Source organism: Ammodytes marinus, assembly GCF_949987685.1.
Source record: "Ammodytes marinus genome assembly, chromosome: 11".
NCBI lineage: Eukaryota > Metazoa > Chordata > Actinopteri > Uranoscopiformes > Ammodytidae > Ammodytes > Ammodytes marinus.
The window spans coordinates 103,196-126,401 of record NC_137215.1 but is presented as its reverse complement, the minus strand read 5'-3'; the positions used below and the strand labels follow the sequence as shown (position 1 = coordinate 126,401).

Below are 23,206 nucleotides of genomic sequence, written 5' to 3'. Positions count from 1 at the left end.
AGTGTAGAGACAGAGTTGAAATGGGGCAGAGAGGGGAGTGACATGCAGAGAACGACCGCGGGCTGGAATTGAACCTGGGTCCGCTGCTGTCCGAGGCCCATGGGGGGGACGCCCTACCAACTGAGCTAAGGGCCCATGGGGGGGGGGGACGCCCTACCAACTGAGATAAGGGCCCATGGGGGGGGGGGGACGCCCTACCAACTGAGCTAAGGGCGCCCCATTCGTCACAGTCTTTATCATCATATCTGACTTTTTATTTATTTTTAATTTATTTTAAATTTTAATTTATTTTGTCCGTGAAAAAGGTTTGTTGACGAATATTTTTCATCACAGTCTTCATCAATGAAATGAACACTGTTCCACTGAGACGGGTTGGACTGGTTTTAAATATTTCTCCGGCAGTTTACTGCTTCAAAAACTTTCACTTCTGACTGAACGATGTGACGCAGTTTATTTTCTCCTCTAAAGCTCCAGCCGAAGGTAAGAGATCAACTCTGCTCTCATTGTTAATAATAATAATAATGATCATATTTTATTATATTTTATGTTTTATTGTGTAAATCTAGTTCCAGTAGAAACAGAAAAGTTTGTCGTTGAAATTTGTCAACTCATAACTCAGAGTTTCACGGGAAACTAAGAAACGAAGGAGTCGACACAGTCATTAACAAAGATCCTCCATTTTGTGTTAATGTTATATTATCATATTATTATATGTAGTACTAGTTACATATGAGTGTGTTGATGCAGTAATCTACTATGACAGTGTGCAGTAATCAGGGACCATAATGGAATTAAGCCTTCGGGCTTTATTGTGTCATCTCATGTATTTTAATCTATGACACAGAGCAGCTGTTTATATTTTATATCAAAATGGTCAAATAATATCAATCAATCAATCTACTCTGACAGTGTGCTGTTAGTACGGTGACTGCAGTAAAGGAGCTGAGCACTTCAGCAGGAAACTTTGGACTTGTTGTTCTACTACATGTATCTGACGGCTCGTTACTTTACACATTCACATTTTACTCACAAAGTGTTTGATCAACAAGTCAAATCTGAAGTTAGATTAAAGTATCAGCAGTGAATGAAACACTTCACGTGAAGTCTTTACCTTCTGCTGTCTCATGGAAGGATATTTTGTTCATAATACTTGTAGTATAACTTTGCATTTCCCCCGTGTAATAACAGCAGAGGACTTGTTGTATACAGGCCTGCTGTACTTCACTCTTCATGTTCTGTTTCTGGCTTTAATCTGTTGCCATCTGCTGGACGTCAGCTGCATGAACACAGAGGACGTTTGAAATTAGACAAATCATTTTATTGTCTGTGACGTGGCTCACACAGGGAGAATAAAAACACTTGTTATAACTACTTTTCAAACTGCTGACTAGCTCCACCTGCAATAAAATCATCCATTAGGAGATTTATATTGTTTTTTTAATCATCTGAACGTGGAAGAAGCTGTCAGATAGATAAACACATGAATAAACACATAATTGACCGATCAAATGCAGTTGTAGCTAAAAACACAAACACGCTCAGCTGATAGTTTACAGAACTATTGATAGAAAGGGGTTTCAGTTAATGTTGATGTGTTTTCTCTCCAGGTGAAAGTGTGTGTGAAGGTGTGGGCTCTGCTATGGATCAGAGTGAGGACACAGAGGAGGGAGGGGAACATGGCGGCCAGACCAAAGCTCAGAGGTGACATGAGGATCTCTAACTGTCCATGACTCAAATCACTGCACCTTCATTATTCTTCAGTTTACTGCATATTGTAAATAATGTTCCTCATATTGCACATTTCAATAATTTACTTTTTCTATACGGTTTTGTTTTGCCTTATCTTTTGCACTATTTAGAATGAATGTATTGTATATATTACTTATTTCATCTCATCGTATTTGATTCTTTTGTTCTTATTTCACCGTGGGTCGGAGAGAAACCACATTTATATTCCTCTGTATGTCTGGAACATGTTGTATAAATTAAAAGTGACTTATAGAATAAAGCGACTTTGACTTTTTTAATTCACACTCATGTTGTGTTGAACAGACCAGACTCTCCTGGACCTGGAGCCAGCTGTTTGTCCTTCAAGAGTGACCGGTCAAAAGATGACATCCTTAATTTTAAAGGACAACTGTCTGCTGCAGAGAGGTAAACTGTTCCTAACATTTAAATATCTGATTCATGTTTTAGCATGTTTTAGTTTCTGCATGATTTGTCTTCACAATCTTTAATATTCTCACATGTGAAAGCTGCTCAGTGTAACTACTGTGTTCTGGGTGCGTTGCAGATTATTTACTACAGGGATGCAAAGATCCACTATTTTTATTTTATCAAATTCTGATATCTGGGTTTTGGATATCGACCGATACTGTCCGATATCATAATTATTAAAAAAAATAGTTTGTTGTTTGTGATATGTGCAACACAGCAATTCTAATTTAAAAGAGCAACAAATATACACAAATGTATACGTTTATCTTAACAGCTTTAAACTATTTAAATCAGATTTGTCAGTCCGATATCCGATATGTAGATTGCAGCCATATCGGACCTGATACCGATATTGGATCGGATCGGCCCCATCCCTAATTTACTGGTTCCTGTGTTTCTATCAGGAGGAAGCAGGAAACACCAGAGCCCAGCTGTTTGTCCATGAAGAGTAATGATTCTATGGATCATCCTATAGTATTCAAAGATGGACGCCCGTCTGTTGATCTAGGGTAAGGATTCAAAGCATACACAAAATAAAACCCTGTGAGAACAAGTTTTTAAACTATATATGAGTGATTCACCGAAAGTTTGGCCACAGAAAATATTCGGCCGAAATCGAAAAATTTTTATTTTGCCATTTTCAGTGAAAAGACCGAAAAAATAATTACAGAATATTCCCGGACAGAATCAAACATCCTGTTGCAACTTGACAGAATGGCTGAACCTTTGATTCAAATTGAAGCCATGAAGTGAGACAAAGTGGCCTCCTGCTGTATCTCTACCTGCCCCTCGCCCTCTCTTTGCCCCTGGCCCTCTCTTTGCCCCTTCCCTCTGTTCTGCAAACACCAGCTGCCCCTGGAGGGAAACTTTAACCCCAGACATGAGCTCATTCTCTATGGTTTCTCCTCAGACTCGACCAGGAGATCTCAGAGGTTCCCAGTGATCGGTCTGCCCAGCAGCATCAAACACACCTGGACTCCACATTCAGGGTCTGTACATGAACAACAACTACTTTCCATCTGTTCTGTTCACAACAACCTCCATGTTTAACTGTTTAGATCAGTGGACTGTCAGTCTGTCCAACATGGATCTGATGTTTGTGTCATGATTTTAGTTTGATGGTGTTGTTCATTTAATATTCTGTTCTAGCTGCTGGAGGAAAACATCGTCACATTTGTGAAGAATGAGCTGAAGCAGATGCAGAAGCTTCTGAGTCCAGATAACCCAGAATGCTTAGAGGGTCAGAGTGAGGATGAGGAGCAGAGCAGCAGCAGAGAGGCATTTCTGAAGATCACACTGGACTTCCTGAGGATAATGAAGCAGAAGGACCTGGCTGACCTTCTGTGGAGCAGTAAGAGGATTTCTCTAAAGGTTTAACATGATGTTGAATTGTGACATTTACTGAAGTCTCAAGAGATGGAGGGACAAATGTTAATATGTCCATGTTACGACCCTGGCCGTATATTGCTAGTTTCGTTTTGTTCTTTGCTGTTTTCCTTTTGGTTCATGAGTGGTCTGTGGGAGTGAGACCTCTGTGTGAATGAGCTTTTCTGTACAGGTACAGGTGTTGGCTCCGTAAGTGGCGGAAGCTGATTGGCTTACTCTAAGCCTCCGCCAGGTTCACTCAGCTGGTGGCATGATTGGCAGCACCCGCTCACGGATCCCTGAACCACTGAACCACTCCTTTTGTTATTTACTAATTATTATTTTCAGTTTTGTCCGGTAGAGGTGAGTTGCCATTTATTTTCCAGAGTGTGTCTCATTTGTTTGTTCTATGTTTAGGTTTTTAGGGTTTCGCTCGCTTTTTGTTTTCAGATTAGGTTTTTTTTGGCAGTAACTCACCCTGAAGCTTTGTGTTTTCTTTATTTGGTTCAACTGAAAATAAATTGATATCTATTTTACTTTCGTAAGGTCCGTGTGTGGTGGTTTGGGGATCGGGGAGTGGGCATTTTCGTATTTGTGTTGTGTCTCTGGTTCCCCCTAGACAGGGGCATAACAGTCCATTCATATTTTCATCGTAATATTTGAATTACCGTTGAATTTTGACCTGCTCTTATCTTGTGTATTATTTCAGGAACCATGGTTCTTTCAGGAAGTAATTCCAGAGTTTGTCAGCTTAAACTAAAGTCCAAATTGAAGAAGAAGTTCCAGTGTGTGTTTGAGGGGATCGCTAAAGCAGGAAACCCAACCCTTCTGAATGACATCTACACAGAGCTCTACATCACAGAGGGAGGGACTGGAGAGGTCAATGATGAACATGAGGTCAGACAGATTGAAACAGCATCCAGGAAACCACACAGACCAGAAACAACAATCGGACAAGAAGACATCTTTAAAGCCTTACCTGGAAGAGATGAACCAAGCAGAACAGTGATGACAAAGGGAGTGGCTGGCATTGGGAAAACAGTCTTAACACAGAAGTTCACTCTAGACTGGGCTGAAGACAAAACCCACCAGGACATTCAGTTCACATTTCCATTCACTTTCAGAGAGCTGAATGTGCTGAGAGAGAAAAAGTTCAGCTTGGTGGAACTTGTTCATCACTTCTTCACTGAAACCAAAGCAGCAGGAATCTGCAGCTTTGAAGAGTTCCAGGTTGTGTTAATCTTTGACGGTCTGGATGAGTGTCGACTTCCTCTGGACTTCCACAACACTGAGATCCTGACTGATGTTACAGAGTCCACCTCAGTGGATGTGCTGCTGACAAACCTCATCAGAGGGAAACTGCTTCCCTCTGCTCGCATCTGGATAACCACACGACCTGCAGCAGCCAATCAGATCCCTCCTGACTGTGTTGGCATGGTGACAGAGGTCAGAGGGTTCACTGACAAACAGAAGGAGGAATACTTCAGGAAGAGATTCAGAGATGAGGAGCAGGCCAACAGAATCATCTCCCACATCAAGAAATCCCGAAGCCTCCACATCATGTGCCACATACCAGTCTTCTGCTGGATCACTGCTACAGTCCTGGAGGATGTGTTGAAGAACGGAGAGGGAAGACAGCTGCCCAAGACCCTGACTGAGATGTACATCCACTTCCTGGTGGTTCAGGCCAAACTGAAGAACATCAAGTATGATGAAGGAGCTGAGACAGATCCACACTGGAGTCCAGAGAGCATGAAGATGATCGAGTCTCTGGGAAAACTGGCTTTTGAGCAGCTGCAGAAAGGAAACCTGATCTTCTATGAATCAGACCTGACAGAGTGTGGCATCGATATCACAGCAGCCTCAGTGGTCTCAGGAGTGTTCACAGAGATCTTTAAAGAGGAGAGAGGACTGTACCAGGACAAAGTGTTCTGCTTTGTCCATCTGAGCGTTCAGGAGTTTCTGGCTGCTCTTCATGTCCATCTGACGTTCATCAACACTGGAGTCAATCTGATGTCAGAAGAACAAACAACCTCTCAGGGATCTGCAGAGACACAGTTCTACCAGAGTGCTGTGGACAAGGCCTTACAGAGTCCAAATGGACACCTGGACTTGTTCCTCCGCTTCCTCCTGGGTCTTTCACTGCCGACCAATCAGAATCTCCTCAGAGGTCTGCTGACACAGACAGGAAGTAGCTCACAGACCAATTATCGAACGATCAATTGGGTAACAGCCCAGTTCATCAAGAAGAAGATCGAGGATTCTCCCTCTGCAGAGAAAAGTATCAATCTGTTCCACTGTCTGAATGAACTGAACGATCGTTCTCTAGTGGAGCTGATGCAACGGTCCCTGAGTTCAGGACGTCTCTCCACAGATAACATGTCTCCTGCTCAGTGGTCAGCTCTGGTCTTCATCTTACTGTCATCAGGAAAAGATCTGGATGTGTTTGACCTGAAGAAATACTCTGCTTCAGAGGAGGCTCTTCTGAGGCTGCTGCCAGTGGTCAAAGCCTCCAACAAAGCTCTGTACGTGCAGTAGGATTTATTCATCAATAAACCCCTGCCATCTTTAACTTAAAAACAATGTATTTATCTTTCCCTTACCGTTGTCTCTCCAGGCTGAGTGGCTGTAACCTCTCAGAGAGAAGCTGTGAAGCTCTGGCCTCAGTTTTCAGCTCCTCCTCTAGTCTGAGAGAGCTGGACCTGAGTAACAATGACCTGCAGGATTCAGGAGTGACGCATCTGTCTGCTGCACTGCAGAGTCCACACTGTAAACTGGAAACGCTCAGGTCAGATTATTAACCAGTTCAACTGATGACCATTTAACATCTGATTTATATTAGTTTCTAACAAGTTAACCTGAGTAACATTGTGTCTGCTAAACTGATTTATCAAAGGATATTTGCTTAAACTTCAGCAGTTGTTTCTTGACGCAAAGAATTTACATCAGCTGTTTTTTTTTCATTATATTATTAAGTTATAAAATACTACAGATAATGTTTAACATTTATTATAAAAGTGGCTCTAAAGTATTCTACCTGGACCAAAACATACCTGAACAAAAAACAAAGAAACTCACCATCACTTGTTCTCAGATGGTTCCTGTGTGTGTGTGTGTGTGTGTGTGTGTGTGTGTGTGTAGTCTGTCAGGTTGTCTGATCACAGAGGAAGGCTGTGTTTCTCTGGCCTCAGCTCTGAACTCCAACCATCTGAGAGAGCTGGACCTGAGCTACAACCATCCAGGAGCCTTAGGAGTGGAGCTACTGTCTGCTGGACGGGACGGTCCCCTCTGGAGACTGGACACTCTCAGGTATGAAGAGGCTGCTGTCAGTACGGTACAGTTTCACTCAGGAAAAGAGCCACAAGTGAATGTAATCAGGGCTCGACATCACCGGTTACCTGCTGGCCCGGGGCAGGTGTTCTGTGTTCAGGCAAGTAAAATGTGACCTATAGTTGCCTGTTTCGGGCAAGTGAATAATAATATTATTTCCAATCCTGCTACCGGGGATTAAAAGTGATTTCAGTCAAATAAAAAGTTTTTTTTTAGCAGGTAAAATGGACTGGGTGTATAAACAACTATATGCCCTTATCACGTAGGCTAAATGTTATGCATGATCACGTTAGAAACTGCAAACGTGATTGTGATTATATTTAATAAAAAAAAAGTTAATTCAATATTCCGAGCGGGGGACATCCTGTAGTCATTCAACCATCTTTATTTGCTGATCTCTTCCCCAAATAACTCTCACTCCTAACCCTAAATGTGACGGTAAAGTGTTAAGGTTGCGCATGTCAGCCTGGTTCTTCAGCCGAGGCTGCTAGGTAAAAGTGTCCGAAAAAAGTGCCTCACAGGCGGACACAGGTCGCGACTAACGCCCCCCTTCTCCTGCGTCGTGCTTGGTGCTGGAGAGTGTGTGACAGTGTTCACGTCATTTGGCTTGAGCCAACCCCTCAAGACTAACAATAATATCAAACTAGTTTGTCGGAACGTCAAGACGGGAAGAAGACTGAAATCGGGTCGGATGACCACCTTACACCAAAAGCCACAACTCCGGCAAGACTGCTGTGATTTCAGTCCGACATTGGAAGATTGTCTGCGACTGTCAAATCGCGTGAAAAGTCGTGTAGTGTAAGCCCAGCATTAAACGCCTGCTGAAAACGCCTATTAAACCCTATGGCAATCTAGGATACATATCTTTATTTCCTGAGGGTCTTCCGAAAAAATACTAAGAATTGTCAACGTCTACCAAAACCTTAATATCTAAGCCTCTGTAGCACATAGAAACATGAAATTAAAGACATCTAAAAAGTTCACAGGCTTTATTAAAACATGCTCCCTTAGAACTTACAAACCAACAAGTTTTTCTAAAAATTGTCAAAATTAGATCGGGGGGGAGGAAAAAAGAGAAAATATGAATACATTACATAAAATATTTTAAAAAAATATGAAAATAAATGAGTTTTTTTTTAATTTATTTTTTAAAGTCTTTATTGAACATGGTTAATACAAACAAAAATAAAAAGGTTGAGCAGTAAAAAGGGAAATAAAATAAATTAAAAACAAACAAATGGGATCCTCAGGAGCAACAAATACATAACTCAAATAACATGTGATTATATTTAATTAAAAAAAAGTTAATTCAATATTCCGATGTTATTTGAGGTTATAATCCTGCTTCCTTTAAAGGTCACATATTATGCAAAATGCACTTTTTAAATGTGTTCCAACATATCCATGGGTCCACGGTGTGCCTAGAGACTGCCAAAATATCAAAAAAAATAACAATCTCTCCTTTTCTCACTCTCCCCCTTTCTGAAATCCCCACCCCTCCCCCCCAATATACTCCAGTCAGAATTCTCGCCGACTATTACGTAATTGTCGGCACAGCCACATCCCCATATTTTCTTTATATGGCCATGCTTCCCCCCCCAGAAACGTCCACCTTGCAGTAGTCTGATAACTCTCCTTCCCCCATTTCTTATTGGTCCACGGCCCCGAGATCCGATGGAAAATTTTCCGAGTGACAGCCATGTTGCTTTCCCCGCTAAGCGACAAGATGCCCATAGTAGCCTACAGCCTGAATGTTACATACACCAACACAGAATGCTTTTGCTCATACTCCACTAATTTATCTTAACCACAGCAGTCTATGCCTCGTTTTTAATAACACAACGGATAGGAAGCTACTTGTGGGTTTTTTCAAACAGTGAAACTGAAAGAAATGTTTATATTGGTATTTTTGCCTGACTGGTGTATAGCTATTTAGCTTTGGGACAAGCTCATAAAAACATAGTTCTATTACCCACACCAGTCTGGAAATGCCTCGTTTTTAACAGGACAAAGGATTGGAACTTAATAGTGTGGAAGTCAACTTTGAAAATATTTTTTTCACTGATTTGTGTGGTATTTTTAGCCGGTAGCTTCCGAGCTAGCTTCGAGACAAGCATTCAGCTTTTGCTCATAAAAACATAATTCTATTACCCACACCAGTCTGGAAATGCCTCGTTTTTAACAGGACAAAGGATTGGAACTTAATAGTGTGGAAGTCAACTTTGAATATATTTTTTTCACTGATTTGTGTGGTATTTTTAGCCGGTAGCTTCCGAGCTAGCTTCGAGACAAGCATTCAGCTTTTGCTCATAAAAACATAATTCTATTACCCACACCAGTCTGGAAATGCCTCGTTTTTAACAGGACAAAGGATTGGAACTTAATAGTGTGGAAGTCAACTTTGAAGATATTTTTTTCACTGATTTTAGTGGTATTTTTAGTTTATTTTATCGTCTGAGTCTTATTTTTAGCGTTAGCGCCCATACAGCTTCGGTTGTAGCACCAAGTCTTGCTCATAACACGCTGTTTATATTCCCCACAGCAGTCTGAAAATGACTCGTTTTTAACATGACAAAGGATGGGAAGATATTCCTGTAGAAATCAAACTTTGAAGCTACTGTTTTCACTGGTTTTAATCACGTCAGGTCATGTCAAACTGTTCTCAAAGTATGGCTTAGCTCCGGCCGGGTAAACACTGTGTTCGCAGTCACGCAGTGTCTCTCTAGTATCGCGAGAGCACGGCAGAGACGGTGGGAGAGCCCCATGGACATATAAAGAAAGCCTGGCAGAGAGGTGGGAGGGGCCAGCCAGATCGCACAAATATAGGTCATCCTGAGACCAGAGGACAATCAGGGTATAGAGGCTTGCTACAATAAATGATCTGAACGGGTTTTTCAGCAAACATCTAAAAAAATAAGTATTAGGGACTACTTAGACCATATAAAATTGACAGCAAAGTGCATAATATGTGAGCTTTAAGCATGGATAGTAGTGACTGAGTGTGCAGTGGAGAGAGGAGACAGAGAGAGGGAGGAAGAGATAGCTTTATTTTATTATTAAGTTTAGTTATCACTTAGCCTGGTCCAACCAGACTGTAGTGTTTGCGACATTGCCGTATATGGTATTGGTCATGGCGTATGTACATGAACTAGTCAGACATGTATTGCTATCCCGGAGATAAAGTATCAGTACTGATAAACAGTTGTCCGCTCGTCTCATTCATATGGTAACCTACAACATCACATTGGCGATGAGGGTAAATATGGGACTATAAAGTCCGGAAGAGAAGAGGAATATAAAACGTCTCGTAGACTGCGGTACTTTAGCTAGCTTCACAGTTAGCATAGCCAGCATTCCGAGAACTGAGTGGCCAACACTACACGCGGCACTCGTCATGTCGCTCGCGCACACTCCCGCACTCCGTGCATTCAACTCAGAAACGGATCCAAGCTCGGTGGGACCGCGTTGGACCAAATGGGTGCAAGGAGAGCGCGTATATGATATCTACGACACGCTCGCAGAAGATGGAGACAAATATGCGGACGTAAAGGCAAGGCTCGAAAATACTTCACCCCCAAGAAGAACACTCAATATCAAGTTTACATGTTCAGAAAGGCAGTGCAACTGCCAGGCGAAAATCTGGACACATACTGCACTAGACTACGCATGCTTGCAAAGAACTGTGAGTTTGCAGACACTGACAAAGAGATCAAAGCACAGCTGATTCAAAGCTGCACTTCAACCAGGCTGCGCCGACGCACGCTGAGAGAGCCTGACAAGGACTTAGATGACCTTGTCGACCATGGTAGGTCGCTAGAACTGTCCGAGCAGCAAGCAGCGGGCATGGAACAGATAGCTACTGCATCAGTGAATGTGATCCAGCAGAATTGGCGGCCCAGCCAATACACTGGGAGAGGCAAGCCCAACAATAATTGCAGGAACTGTGGAGGACAATATCCACATGAAGGAGACTGCCCAGCACGGGGCAAGGACTGCAAAGCATGCGCGACAAAATTAATAATTTTGCTCGACAATGCAGATCTAAGCAACAAGAATCAACCAAAGGGCGTGAACCAAAAGACGCAGACAGAGAGAAAGGTAAACAACACAGACGCAAAGTGTACAATGTGACCAGCACAGAGCAAAATTATGATTATAACTCGTCTAGCAGCGATGAGTAATATGTGTTTGTAATAAATAGCAACAGTGACTATATGCAGAAACAGACAAGCATCAAGCTCAACGATACGAAGATATCAGCACTCATAGATTCTGGAGCTGCAGTGAATATTATCAGTGAGTCTGTTTTCAACACAATGACTCTGCGCCCCCAGCTCACCACAGTCAGCGTAAAGATATATCCCTATGGCTGCACCAAACCACTGCCCATAGCTGGAGCATTCAACTGTGACATAGAGGCAGGGAACAAAAAGACTAAGGGCATGTTCTACGTGCTGGAGGGCGATGGCTGCTCTCTGTTAAGTTACAAAACAGCTGATGAGCTTGGCCTGATTAAAATAGTCAACAGCGTCTCCTCCACAAGCGGCAGAACAGTTGCAGACGAGCTGGTGGACAGTTATCCAGAGGGATAGGCAAACTGAAAGACTTTCAAGTCAAGCTACACATCAACAAAGACGTGCAGCCTGCCTGTCAGCCACACAGAAGGGTGCCATTTCACATCCGGAAAAAAGTCGAAGACGAACTGATGAAACTCGAGAATGATGACATCATAGAGACAGCCACAGGCCCCACGCCATGGGTCTCCCCAATTGTGACGCCTCCCAAACCAAAAGACCCAGATAAAGTGAGGATCTGCGTCGACATGAGACAAGCCAACACCACCATACAGCGCGAACGCCACATCACACCCACCATGGACGACGTCATCCATGAGCTCAACGGAGCTACGGTCTTCTCCAAGCTGGACCTGACTGCCGGGTATCATCAGTTAGAGCTCCACCTGGCCAGCAGATACATCACGACCTTCAGCAGACAGGATCTCAGCCGACCCCAAAAAGGTCACCGCCATCAACAGGACCCGTTGGAAGTCAGAAACCTTCTCGGCGTGGCAAACTACTGCGCACGATTCATACCAGACTTTGCCACCGTCTCCTCTCCACTACGCGAGCTCACAAAAAAAGACACGCAATGGAGCTGGGGACCGGAGCACACTGCTGCGATACGGACAATCAAAGACAGCCTCACCAGTGACACAGTCATGGCGTACTTTGATCCAGCTAAGGACACAGAGCTGATAGTGGACGCCAGCCCGGTGGGCCTAGGCGCCATTCTTTATCAAATGGACAAAAAAGGAGTGAGGCACGCCATAGCATATGCCAGCCGTGCTCTGAGTGACGTGGTAAGACGTTACTCACAGACTGTACGGGAAGCATTGGCCATCGTGTGGAGTTGTGAACATTTCCACTTATATATCTACGGAAACCCCTTCACCTTGGTCACAGACCACAAGGCCCTCGAAGTGATCTGGAATAACCCCAAATCAAAACCGCCGGCGAGAATCGAGAGATGGGGACTGAGACTCCAGCCCTACAACTTTCGCGCGGAGTACCGGAAAGGCGCAGAGAACCCCGCCGACTACATGTCACGTCACCCCATCCGGACACCAACGGGAGAATCTACAAGAGCAGGGAAGGTAGCAGAAGAATATGTGAACTTCATCGCCCACCATGCTACACCCAAAGCAATGACCCTCGCCGAGATCAGAGAAGAAACACTCAAGGACCCGATACTCAGACACAACACGTGGCACAGGATCACCGACAACACATAGCATGCTGCTACTCTGAAGAAGTTCACCCGAGTCAGCGAAGAGCTGAGCATGCTGCCCAGCAACGACATCATCCTCTGAGGCACGAGGATCATCATCCCAGAGTCCCTCGAACACAGAGTGTTACAGTTAGCCCATGAAGGACATCAGGGCATTGTTAAAACAAAGACACTTCTCAGGTCAAATGTATGGTTCCCCGACATCGATCAGAAAGCAGAACAGACTGTAAAGAACTGTTTAGCATGTCAAGCAAAGACACCCATAGCCCAGTCAGAGCCCCTGAGAATGTCAGATCTACCAGAAGCCCCTTGGTTTAATGTCAGTGCAGATTTCTATGGCCCCCTACCTACGGGAGAGTATCTCTTAGTTATTGTAGACGAGTACTCACGCTACCCTGTAGTTGAGATAATAAGGTCTATTTCAGCTAACACAGTTATCCCAGTGTTTGACAAAGTGTTTTCCATGTTTGGTATACCCCGAGTGGTCAAAACTGATAATGGTCCACCATTCAACAGCGAACAGTTTTCCAAGTTTGCTGACTGCCTAGGTTTCCATCATCGGAAGATAACGCCCCTCTGGCCTCAGGCCAACGAGACAGCAGAGCGTTTCATGCGCACACTTGGGAAAGTCATCCGAGTGTCAGAGACTGTGAACGTCCCGTGGAAGCAGACACTCAACACATTCCTCGCTCTACGCCTCACAGCACCACTGAAGTATCACCAGCCGAACTAGTACTACGGTACAAGATGCACACAAAGGTCCCCACACTCACCTCGACCATCGAAAAGAACATTGACCACACGATCAGAGACAGAGACAACACAGCTAAGGCCAAGATGAAGCGCAACTCAGACGCACGCCGTCACGCCAAACCACGCCCCCTCATTCCTGGCGACACGGTGCTTCACAAACAACCCAAGCACAACAAGCTTACCACACCCTACAACAGTGAGCCACATACTGTTTCAAAAGTGAAGGGCTCAATGGTCACTGCGACCAGAGATGGACATTCCATTACGCGCAATTCATCTTTCTTCAAAAGGGTGAATCCAGAGATACAGGACATTTCATCGGATCCCGACGAAGAGGATGATGGTGCCACTGTCGCTGGTGCCTCACCAAGGCCACAAAGGTACCCCTTCAGAACCATACGACAGTGCCCTCCGTACTCTCATGTGTGAGATGTTGGTCAAAGGCAATATGCCAACATATGTTCATATTGTTGTCAGTAGACATCACAGCTGGTTCTAATGACTGTTCAAACCGAATACACTTGCACTTATAATGCAGAGATTGTTATGCACATGACTGTGAATGTTATAGCACAGGTTTAATACATTTATTTGATATTTGAAACATGTTGAATACCAGAGTATATGAGATATTTGAAACCAGAAATATGTGTACTGTTTGGTACGGTGTGAAATGTTATTTTGTTTACTAGAAGCCACAAGTAAATGGTAGCCTCATCTGTTTACAATGCATAAGTTCATGTATGCCCATTCAGAAATGTTGTGACGTTAGGCGTCTAAAAAAAACGGGAGTGATGTAGTGTTTGCGACACTGCCGTATATGGTATTGGTCATGACGTATGTACATGAACGAGTCAGACATGTATTGCTATCCCGGAGATAAAGTATCAGTACTGATAAACAGTTGTCCGCTCGTCTCATTCATATGGTAACCTACAACATCACATAGACCATCGTACTTCATTTAATTTGTACAGAAGGTCTGGAACTGCTGTAATTGGCAAACGTTCACTCACTTGGAGGCGGGTGTCTGTTGAAGTTTAAAACTATTGGATCTGCCCTGTGCCACTCTGGATCAGCCAACCATTCGCATAACGTTTGGTCGTGACGCATTTCATGAGCCGGCTTCTGACGGTGCGTTCCAGTTGTACAGGGAACTCGGAAATTTCCGACTTCGCTATTGTAGTCTATGGATCTACCGGTACCTGGCAACGGTAACTTGCTAGAGCCTAACGTTTAGTTATTTGGATCAGAAAGGTTGTAGGCGTCCATACTTTCCCGAGCAGATGCACTGGAACACAGACAGGTCGCAACTCGGAACTACCAAGTCGGAAATTTCCGAGTTCTGAGTATAAAGGAACGCAGCATTCAACTGAAACTGGAGTGCGACTTCGACGTCATCGTTTTCAGTCATTCGCTCTGTTTGCTGATTGGACAGCCAAAAGTCTGGCTGGAGAAGGAACCCATGACACTTCAGCCCCAGACTGACTACTGAAGTGAAATGAAAATTGAGCGGAAGTAGGCAGGCGGGCGGAGCCAGGCTAGTTATCACTGGCTATAGATTCGCTCCTGCTGTCAGGAGCCGATCAGCTGGTCCAAACAGCCGTTTAACACGGAGATGAAAACGAAACTGAAACTTAACTATCGCCTACCTGGGCTGACTTGAGGTGGAGCAGCCACATATAGCCTAAATTAATACATATTGTTACTTAACAGATATGTCGTGTGATGTTCGTCAATAGCCTACAGTAGACCTAGATTCTGTGCGCCGAACACCACTAACTGTTCTGTAATACACTATCGCCGATCATGTGAACACACAGCCGTCTTCTTCTTCTTTTTTTTTTGATTGACGTGATTTTCGGCAAACCACACAACATTTGGGTGGTCACGTGGTTTTAAAAAAAATGACAAGACCCACCTCATTTGTATTTGAACCAATGACAGTGCATTCATTCTATGCTGCACGCGCCATGAAAATTACGACTAAACAACAATGGTGCGCCACGTAGATACAATGTTGCAACGCGCAGCATACGGTATTAATGTGTTGTGCCTACAGCAGTGCTAAAAAGTACAATAGAAACCTACTTCCTCTTTTCAAAGCCTGATAAGGAACTCTTGGGGCCTACATGGGTAAAATAAAGCCTGGATTTGAGTTTTCTGGAGGCAAAACCCCCCAGAACAAGGGGTCATAAAACGAAGGAACCCAGCCCTAGTTTCATCACTCCTGATAAGGTTTTGGATCCCCATTGGCTGAAATCTTCCAGTCAACCATGTGACCATGCTATGATAAAACCAGCAAGCACCCCAAAATCCAAGCCTTTTCGCAGTGGAAACATCCACAAAGCGGGTGTTTGCAAACTTTAAACTGAGCTCACAGACTGCTGGCCTGCAGTCTTTATCTTCCCGGATCTGAAGGAAGTTTCACCAAAGAAACTTCATCCTACCACGGCTGCAGAAACTCAGCCGTGCCTTCCTCCCTTAGCCTGGCTCCGCCCGCCCGCCTACTTCCGGCCAAATGTCATTTTCCCTTCAGTAGTCAGTCTGGGTGTACAGCGCATTTCCCAGATTCTCCAGAGAATCTACAATCGTCCAATCAGCGAACAGAGCGAGTGGCTGAGAACACTCCAGTTTCAGTTGAATGCTGCGTTCCTTTATACTCGGAAGAAGGAGATTTCCTCTGTGTTCCAGTGCATCTGCCCGCGAAAGTATGGACGCCTAAAACCTTTCTCGTCCAAATAACTAAACGTTAGGCTCTAACAAGTTACTGTTGCCAGGTACCGGTAGATCCATAGACTACAATAGTGAAGTCGGAAATTTCCGAGTTCCCTGTCCAACTGGAACGCACCATCAAAAGCCGGCTCATGACACACGTGACGACCAAACGTGATGCAATTGGTTGGCTAATCCAGAGTGGCACTGGGCAGATCCAATAGTTTTAAACTTCGACAGACACCCGCCTTCAAGTGAGTGAACGTTTGCCAATTACAGCACTTCCAGACCTTCTGTACAAATTAAATGAAGTATGATGGTCTGGTTGGACCAGGCTATTCCTCCCTACCAGTCGGAGAAGAAGCCGAGCGTCCCTGAACGCAACTGTTGAAGCCAAATTATTGATTTCAAGATTTACTGTATATTTTGCATTTGTTTATGAATTTTGAGTTGTTTGTTGATTATTTATATGATTTATGATTAATAACATTTGGTTGGAGGGATAGGACGGTGCGTAAAGCAAATGCCGCCCCACAATTGGCAGGGCGAGGCTTCTTATCTATTTCAGCTGTGCCCAGTCGGGGAACTGGGTTCCCAGGTATGCTGGCACACTGTTTTTAGACCGCAACAATTCAGCCACGCAGAAAAACAGCCACGAAACATGCACAAATAACTATCAACAGGTAACGCACCGGCCTATTTCTCCTCCCAAATCCGGTAAGAAAATAATGCTTTATTGTCTGTTGAGGAATAAACAACCTCAAACCCAAAGAAAAGCGTTAATTTGGGCGCGTCTAGCAGCGCATGGCCTGGGAAACATGGAACGCAAAAGTATTGCACTTTTAGCAACAGACAGTAAACTGCCTTACCGCCTCCGCAAAAGACGCATGCCACCACCGGAGCAAGCCAGCTGACCGTGACGGGCCCCGTCTTTCCCCAAGAAGCAAGATCGTTTTACCCGGCATAAAAAGCAGGACCCTCCTCTAACCTGCCGTGTGGACCACAGGATCCTATCCTACCCATCGCTTCTCATCACCATCGGAGACTATTCACAGTAGGCATTTGTCTGGGCTATAAATTAGGCTATAGATATCTATTTAGGTATACATTAACTTAAGGTTAAGGTACCGACTGACAAGTCGTTTTTCCCTGTTTTTAAATGTGATTCTGACAGCATTATTTTCATAATAATTGCCTAACTGCTCACTGTGTTTTTCCTCCCGCTTTCCGGGAGATGTTTGATTGTTGTGATTGTCGCTACGTGCCAGAACAGCTGTTCCCCTCTGATAACTCCGAAGCAGCATCAGTTTTGTGAGACCACTTACAGATTGAATGACTGTAGGCTATAAATCAAGGTGAACAACTAACTGTGCACTTTCTGTGGCAAGCTTTTACTTGATCTCTTTCTTTCTCTCTCTTTATTCAAACTCTGTACATCCGCACACCAACACATATTCTTACATTTGCGTCGCGATTGTTAAGCATATGAGCGTTGACTTCTGTGGTTTCCAAAGTTAAATTGAGTGGGTCGCGAGCGCTGACCCCCTTCACGTGACTTTAACGTCACACGTCACAGTTAGGACGTCTTCGCCACGTGATTGCATCGCCATCGGTGACCCCCTTCACGTGACGAAAACGTCACAAGCTGTCCGCCATTTTTGGCTTTGGGCGGTGTCCACCCCCCCTTTCTTTTTGACACCCACACACACACACCCACACACACACACAGTGGTACATACACATGTACTATAACCTGTGGGTTTGATTCTAAACTGTTCTTATTATTGCTTGTGCTATGTCTGCTTTCTTAAATTAGATTAGTTCATGGTTATTGACTTATGTGTATCGTTTTAATCAACTTGCCTAAGTAAATAAACCCTTACATTTTGATTTAACGAAGCAGTGTCTGTGATATTTGTGTCTTGTATTTCACTAATTGCTGGTAAATAAGGTCTATGCTCGAATATTCACTCCTTCATTATCTTAAATGTACATTGTAACCAACTTTGACATTTTAAAAGGTAAATCCCTTTAATATTATGAGACTGTTTTTCTGATTTGATTCAAAGTTCCCTTTTTCAAAGGGTGGTGCTCCGTAGGTATTAATAAGTATTTTGATTAGCTGGACTAATTAAATTGATCATTAATTAACAATTTTTCTTAATATTATAATTTCCTTGAAATTAATAATATTCTTAACTTTGACCAAATCTACCCCTTATGAATTCCCAACAATGGGTTACAAAATAAACTGCCTCATATCGCGATCGTGGAACTGCCTGCTCTGTTGTGTAGCCTAATGTGTGGCGAGCCGTTTATTATTGAGATTGTGCACATAATGGCCCATTGTCGGGCACATAAAGGCTGTGTCTTGATTCAGGGGTTGCGGTCTTGGAACCGGCCTACAAGGCTGCATTTGAAGACCGATTGCGTCATAGCGGCGCGCAAAGGCTGTCCCATTTGCAAGGCTCCTCGCAAGGCTCCTCATATGCGGTCGTGAAATGCAGCCTTCGTTTCACGGTTTTGAAGCAGTTTTGAAGGCTGCATCAGATGTATCCTTCGCAGCCTAACATATCCCATGATTCATTGCGTTTTTTTCAGAGATGGCATACAATACAATAAAAAATAACAAAACAGCAACGTGTTGCTCCATCTTCTTAACTTTTATCTTCCTTTCTTTTTTTCTTGTACTTTTTTTTCTTTTCGTCTGGTAGGCAACTTCTTTTTCTTTTTTCCTCCGTTGACAGGGCTGTCTCCGTTGGCAGCAATCAGGGTTGCTAGGCAGCACAGGAGCGGCGAGTCGTCACGCAAGGTAACGGCTTGTTACGTAAACCGGAAATGCTCGTACACGGAGACCTGCGGAGACCGTCCCGGCTCGTTGGCCTTAAAACCGGCCTTAAAATCGGCCTTCATAGGCTATAGCCTTCATAGACCGCGAGACCGCGTCCTACCAAGGCGGCAACCCCTGAATCAAGACACAGCCAAAGCCTTCTATAAGCACCACACTCGCTCCATGAAGCGATCCAAGACTGATGCTTTGTCTGTGCTAAGATAGTTGTTTAAATGTCTCTTTAGTTTTACAGGTTTTCTTGCCGGGCCGCTGAGTCTCGCTGTGCGTTTTGACTTTGTCTCCGCCGTCGCGCGTAAAGCCATTGAAACACATTATAACACGGCTTGTATATAGCACATAAATGATCACAGGAGAGAGAGATTGCTTTTTTATCACATTATCAGCACGGTCAGTTGAGGTATAATTTTCGCTTCAGGACGAGTTACGCCCGCTCACGGAGCCGACAGATGATTTAAACTAGAGCGCTTCTGTTGGTGATACGTGAGAGTAAAAACCCAACACATGCAGTCTATAAAGGGGTTCAGATATAGTCAGCCTAATACAGCCAGTGTTTCCCACAGCGCTTTACAGGCGGCTGCCTTAACAAGGCCAGCCCCCCGCCTTGACGTATCTAGTCAAGTCAACAGGAGAATATGTCCAGAAGTACAAGAAAGAGAAGAAATAAAAAATAAATAACAACATTGAAATAAACAATGTAAACAGAACAAACATCAACTTAAAACCAAACATGGGTTGAAAACAAGTTCACCTGGCAGATATGATCAGGTTTAGTTCTAACCGTCCTGTATCACCGTCATTAATGGTGCCCATCCAGGTCAGTACGCGGACCGACTTTTTTGGGGTCGTGACTTTGTGCAACAGTAAAGGCGAAAAGTTTGTGGAGTTTATGGGTGTGGGGTTTGGAGAGGGGAGTTTCTGTCCAGATGAAGAGCATTTCAGTCAGCCTGTCAATCACAACGTTACCATGGAGCTCACTGACACTGATTCTGATGAAATCACAATAAACAACCTGTAGATATGATGTCGAAATTTTCATACTGATTACCTGTTTAATAATTTCATTGTTTATAATTGATCGAAACCATTGAAATTGCAAGGTTTGGCTGCTCGATTATGACAAAAATCATAATAGTTTTTTTTAATTGACATTGTCTTATCACGATTATTAAAGAAAATTATTAATTGATTTAAGAACATTATGCATGTGTTAAACTTTTAACAAAGTTGTTTCTATTAACACCATGCCTTTGGACTTTAAACAAATTCGGCCTAATTGAACTGAAAACAAGGACAATGCAATTAAATAAGTGAAAAATATTTTTTATAATTGAAAAAAAGAAGTGAATATGTCAAAATAAAAATAACACGTTGCAAATGGTGTTGATAGGGCACGTTGTTTGCCAGCATTGAATGTAAGGGCATCATTTATTTATGTCTCAAGGAGATGGCTGGATAGGCAGGTTGCATTGTACAGTATTGACTGTTGTGGTGGCAGGAGTCAAGGAGCTTTAAACTTCCTGTGTTTTTATGCCTCAATTCCACATACGTACATTCTCGTATGCGATCCAACCGGATCCGTCCGAAAGTCCGTGATATATCTGTCCGGTATCCGTATTATATACGTTCAAATAATTGAACTTTTTACGTGGATTACGGACAGACCGTGTATGGAAGTTTTGCTAGGTTAGCTTACATGCAATGTCCTTCCACTGAGTTAATGTTGATTGTCAAGTCAGTTAGATTATTAAAAAGTACTTGTTCATGTAGTTTGAACACTTAGCGAATCAGAGTGAATGTTATTCTGCTAAAATATTAAATACTTTATATATACAGTACGTGATACACTTTATACAGTCGGATCATTTTTATCAGTTTGATATTAAATACAGTCGGATTTATTAGTCATCGACTACATTTCCATTTTGGGGGCGAGTATGTTTTATTATTGGTCAAGTAAAACACACAAGGCTGTAAAAGCTTAATGTCAAGGCCTGTGTAATGTCCATGTGTGCATGCTGAAAGAGCACATGCTGGTCTGACCCCCCCCCCCCCTCTCCTTTCAGGGTGGAGCCTGCTGGAGTCCATTGGCTGACACCAGGTCTGAGGAAGTGTAAGTGTGTTTATAATGTTCATAATCATCAAACTGTCAATGCACAGATGATGGATTAATAACTGCTGCTGTGTTGTGTCTTGTTCTCTCCATCAGATTCCTGTGAACTCACACTGGACACAAACATAGTACACAGAAACCTCAAACTGTCTGACAACAACAGGACAGTGACATGGGTGAGAGACGAGCAGCCATATCCTGATCATCCAGACGGATTTGACTTCTATCCTCAGCTGCTGTGTAGTAAAGGTCTGACTGGTCGCCGTTACTGGGAGGTTGAGTGGAGCGGAAGGGCTGAGATATCAGTGAGTTACAGAGGAATCAGCAGGAAAGGAAAGAGTGAAGACTGTGTGTTTGGAGAGAATGATCAGTCCTGGAGTCTGAGATGCTCTGAAGATGGCCGTTACTCTGTCCGTCACAATAACAAAAACACATCCATCCGTTCCTCCTCTGTCTCTCACAGAGTAGCAGTGTATGTGGACTGTCCTGCTGGCTCTCTGTCCTTCTACGAGGTCTACTCTGACTCACTGATCCACCTCCACACCTTCAACACCACATTCACTGAACCTCTGTATCCTGGGTTTGGGGTCTGGTTTGCCTCAGTGTCTCTGTGTCGTCTGTAGGAGAGAGAGTCTGTACAGGATCACGGCTAAAGAAATCTTTCAGGTTTTTGTGACTCAGTCGATAGGGATGTAGTAACGGTACACTAAAGTCACGGTACATACAGTCAAGCCCGAAATGATTCATACCCCTGGCAAATTTCTACTTAAAGATTGATTTTATTCAACCAGCAAGTTTTTATTATGACCGGAAATGACACAGGCTTCTTCCAAAAGATAATAAGATCAATTTTTTCTCAGCTTTTCGGCAAAACTGGTCCAAATTATATTTTCATTCTGGAGACTCAATGAATAGACAGAATAGTCAGAAACATTGAAGGCTGTTTATTACATATTTATACCACAGTCATGATTCCATCACCCTCTGAGGACATTCCATAGACACACACATGCGCGTTTGTACAGCTATACTTGTGAGAACACTCATTGACATAATGCGTTCCCTAGCCCCTTGTCCTAACCATCCAAACTAAATGCCTAACCCCAACCCTTACACTAACCCTAACATAAACCTAATTCATACCTGAACCTTAAAACCTAGTGTTAACCCTCAAACAGCCCTTTAAAGGCCTGTCCCAAAGTGAGAACCGGACAAAATGTCCTCACTCTTAAGGTCTAAAACTCAAATAGGTTCTCACAGAAATAAGTTGTACAAGTACACACACACACACACACACACACACACACACACACACACACACACACACACACACACACACACACACACACACACACACACACACACACACACACAATCATGTTTCACCTTCTGAGGACAGTACATCGTTAGACATTTTCCCCAGCACAAAAAATCGGCCTAAAAATCTACTGAAATATATACTATAATTTGCATTTTGTCCCAAAAATTAAGGCAATTCTTCACAATTTTTAAACACAATTATATCAACAATATGAATACAAAATTCACACACACACACACACACACACACACACACACACACACACACACACACACACACACACACACACACACACACACAGAGTAAAGGAGTGACAACCAGAAATCCTTCAGAAAACAATCAGACTTGCTGTCGATAGAAAACAGATCAAGTAGAGTTTTATCATGAGGTCAGAGAAGTGAACCAGTGTTCCATGTGAGGAGTGTCTGTATGAAGGAGAGACACTGCAGGCAGAAACATCGCTTTAACCAGAATTATTTTCAGAGATTTCTGTCTATTTATCTTCCATAACATGTCTTCTTTCATACTAGTATAAATCAAAGGTCCAACATGTACATTCAGGTGTTTATTTGACTAAACCTTGTCTGTTTGCGTCTGTATATTTCTCCCATACAACCATCGTTAACGGCCATTATCTCAAGGTTAATTTTTTCCAATTCTCAAAATCTCAATTTCTAAAGCACTTACATCAACTAAACTTTCCATTATCATTCTTAGCACTATTCTGAAGGTTATTACAGAAGGATTTGTTCATATG

General features: G+C 43.3%; 1 protein-coding gene across 1 annotated transcript; it reads left to right on the top strand.

Annotated features, from left to right (window-relative positions):
- The first annotated feature begins 377 nt into the window (after positions 1-377).
- LOC307257477 (NLR family CARD domain-containing protein 3-like) lies at positions 378-22,773 on the top strand. Its single transcript, XM_080036724.1, has 11 exons — positions 378-480; positions 1,608-1,701; positions 2,053-2,154; positions 2,622-2,726; positions 3,128-3,206; positions 3,367-3,568; positions 4,292-6,107; positions 6,200-6,370; positions 6,724-6,891; positions 21,082-21,128; positions 21,225-22,773. Exons 2-11 carry the CDS (start codon positions 1,640-1,642, stop codon positions 21,749-21,751), a joined length of 3,279 nt encoding a protein of 1,092 aa, XP_079892850.1. The 5' UTR covers positions 378-480; positions 1,608-1,639; the 3' UTR covers positions 21,752-22,773.
- The last annotated feature ends 433 nt before the right edge of the window (positions 22,774-23,206 follow it).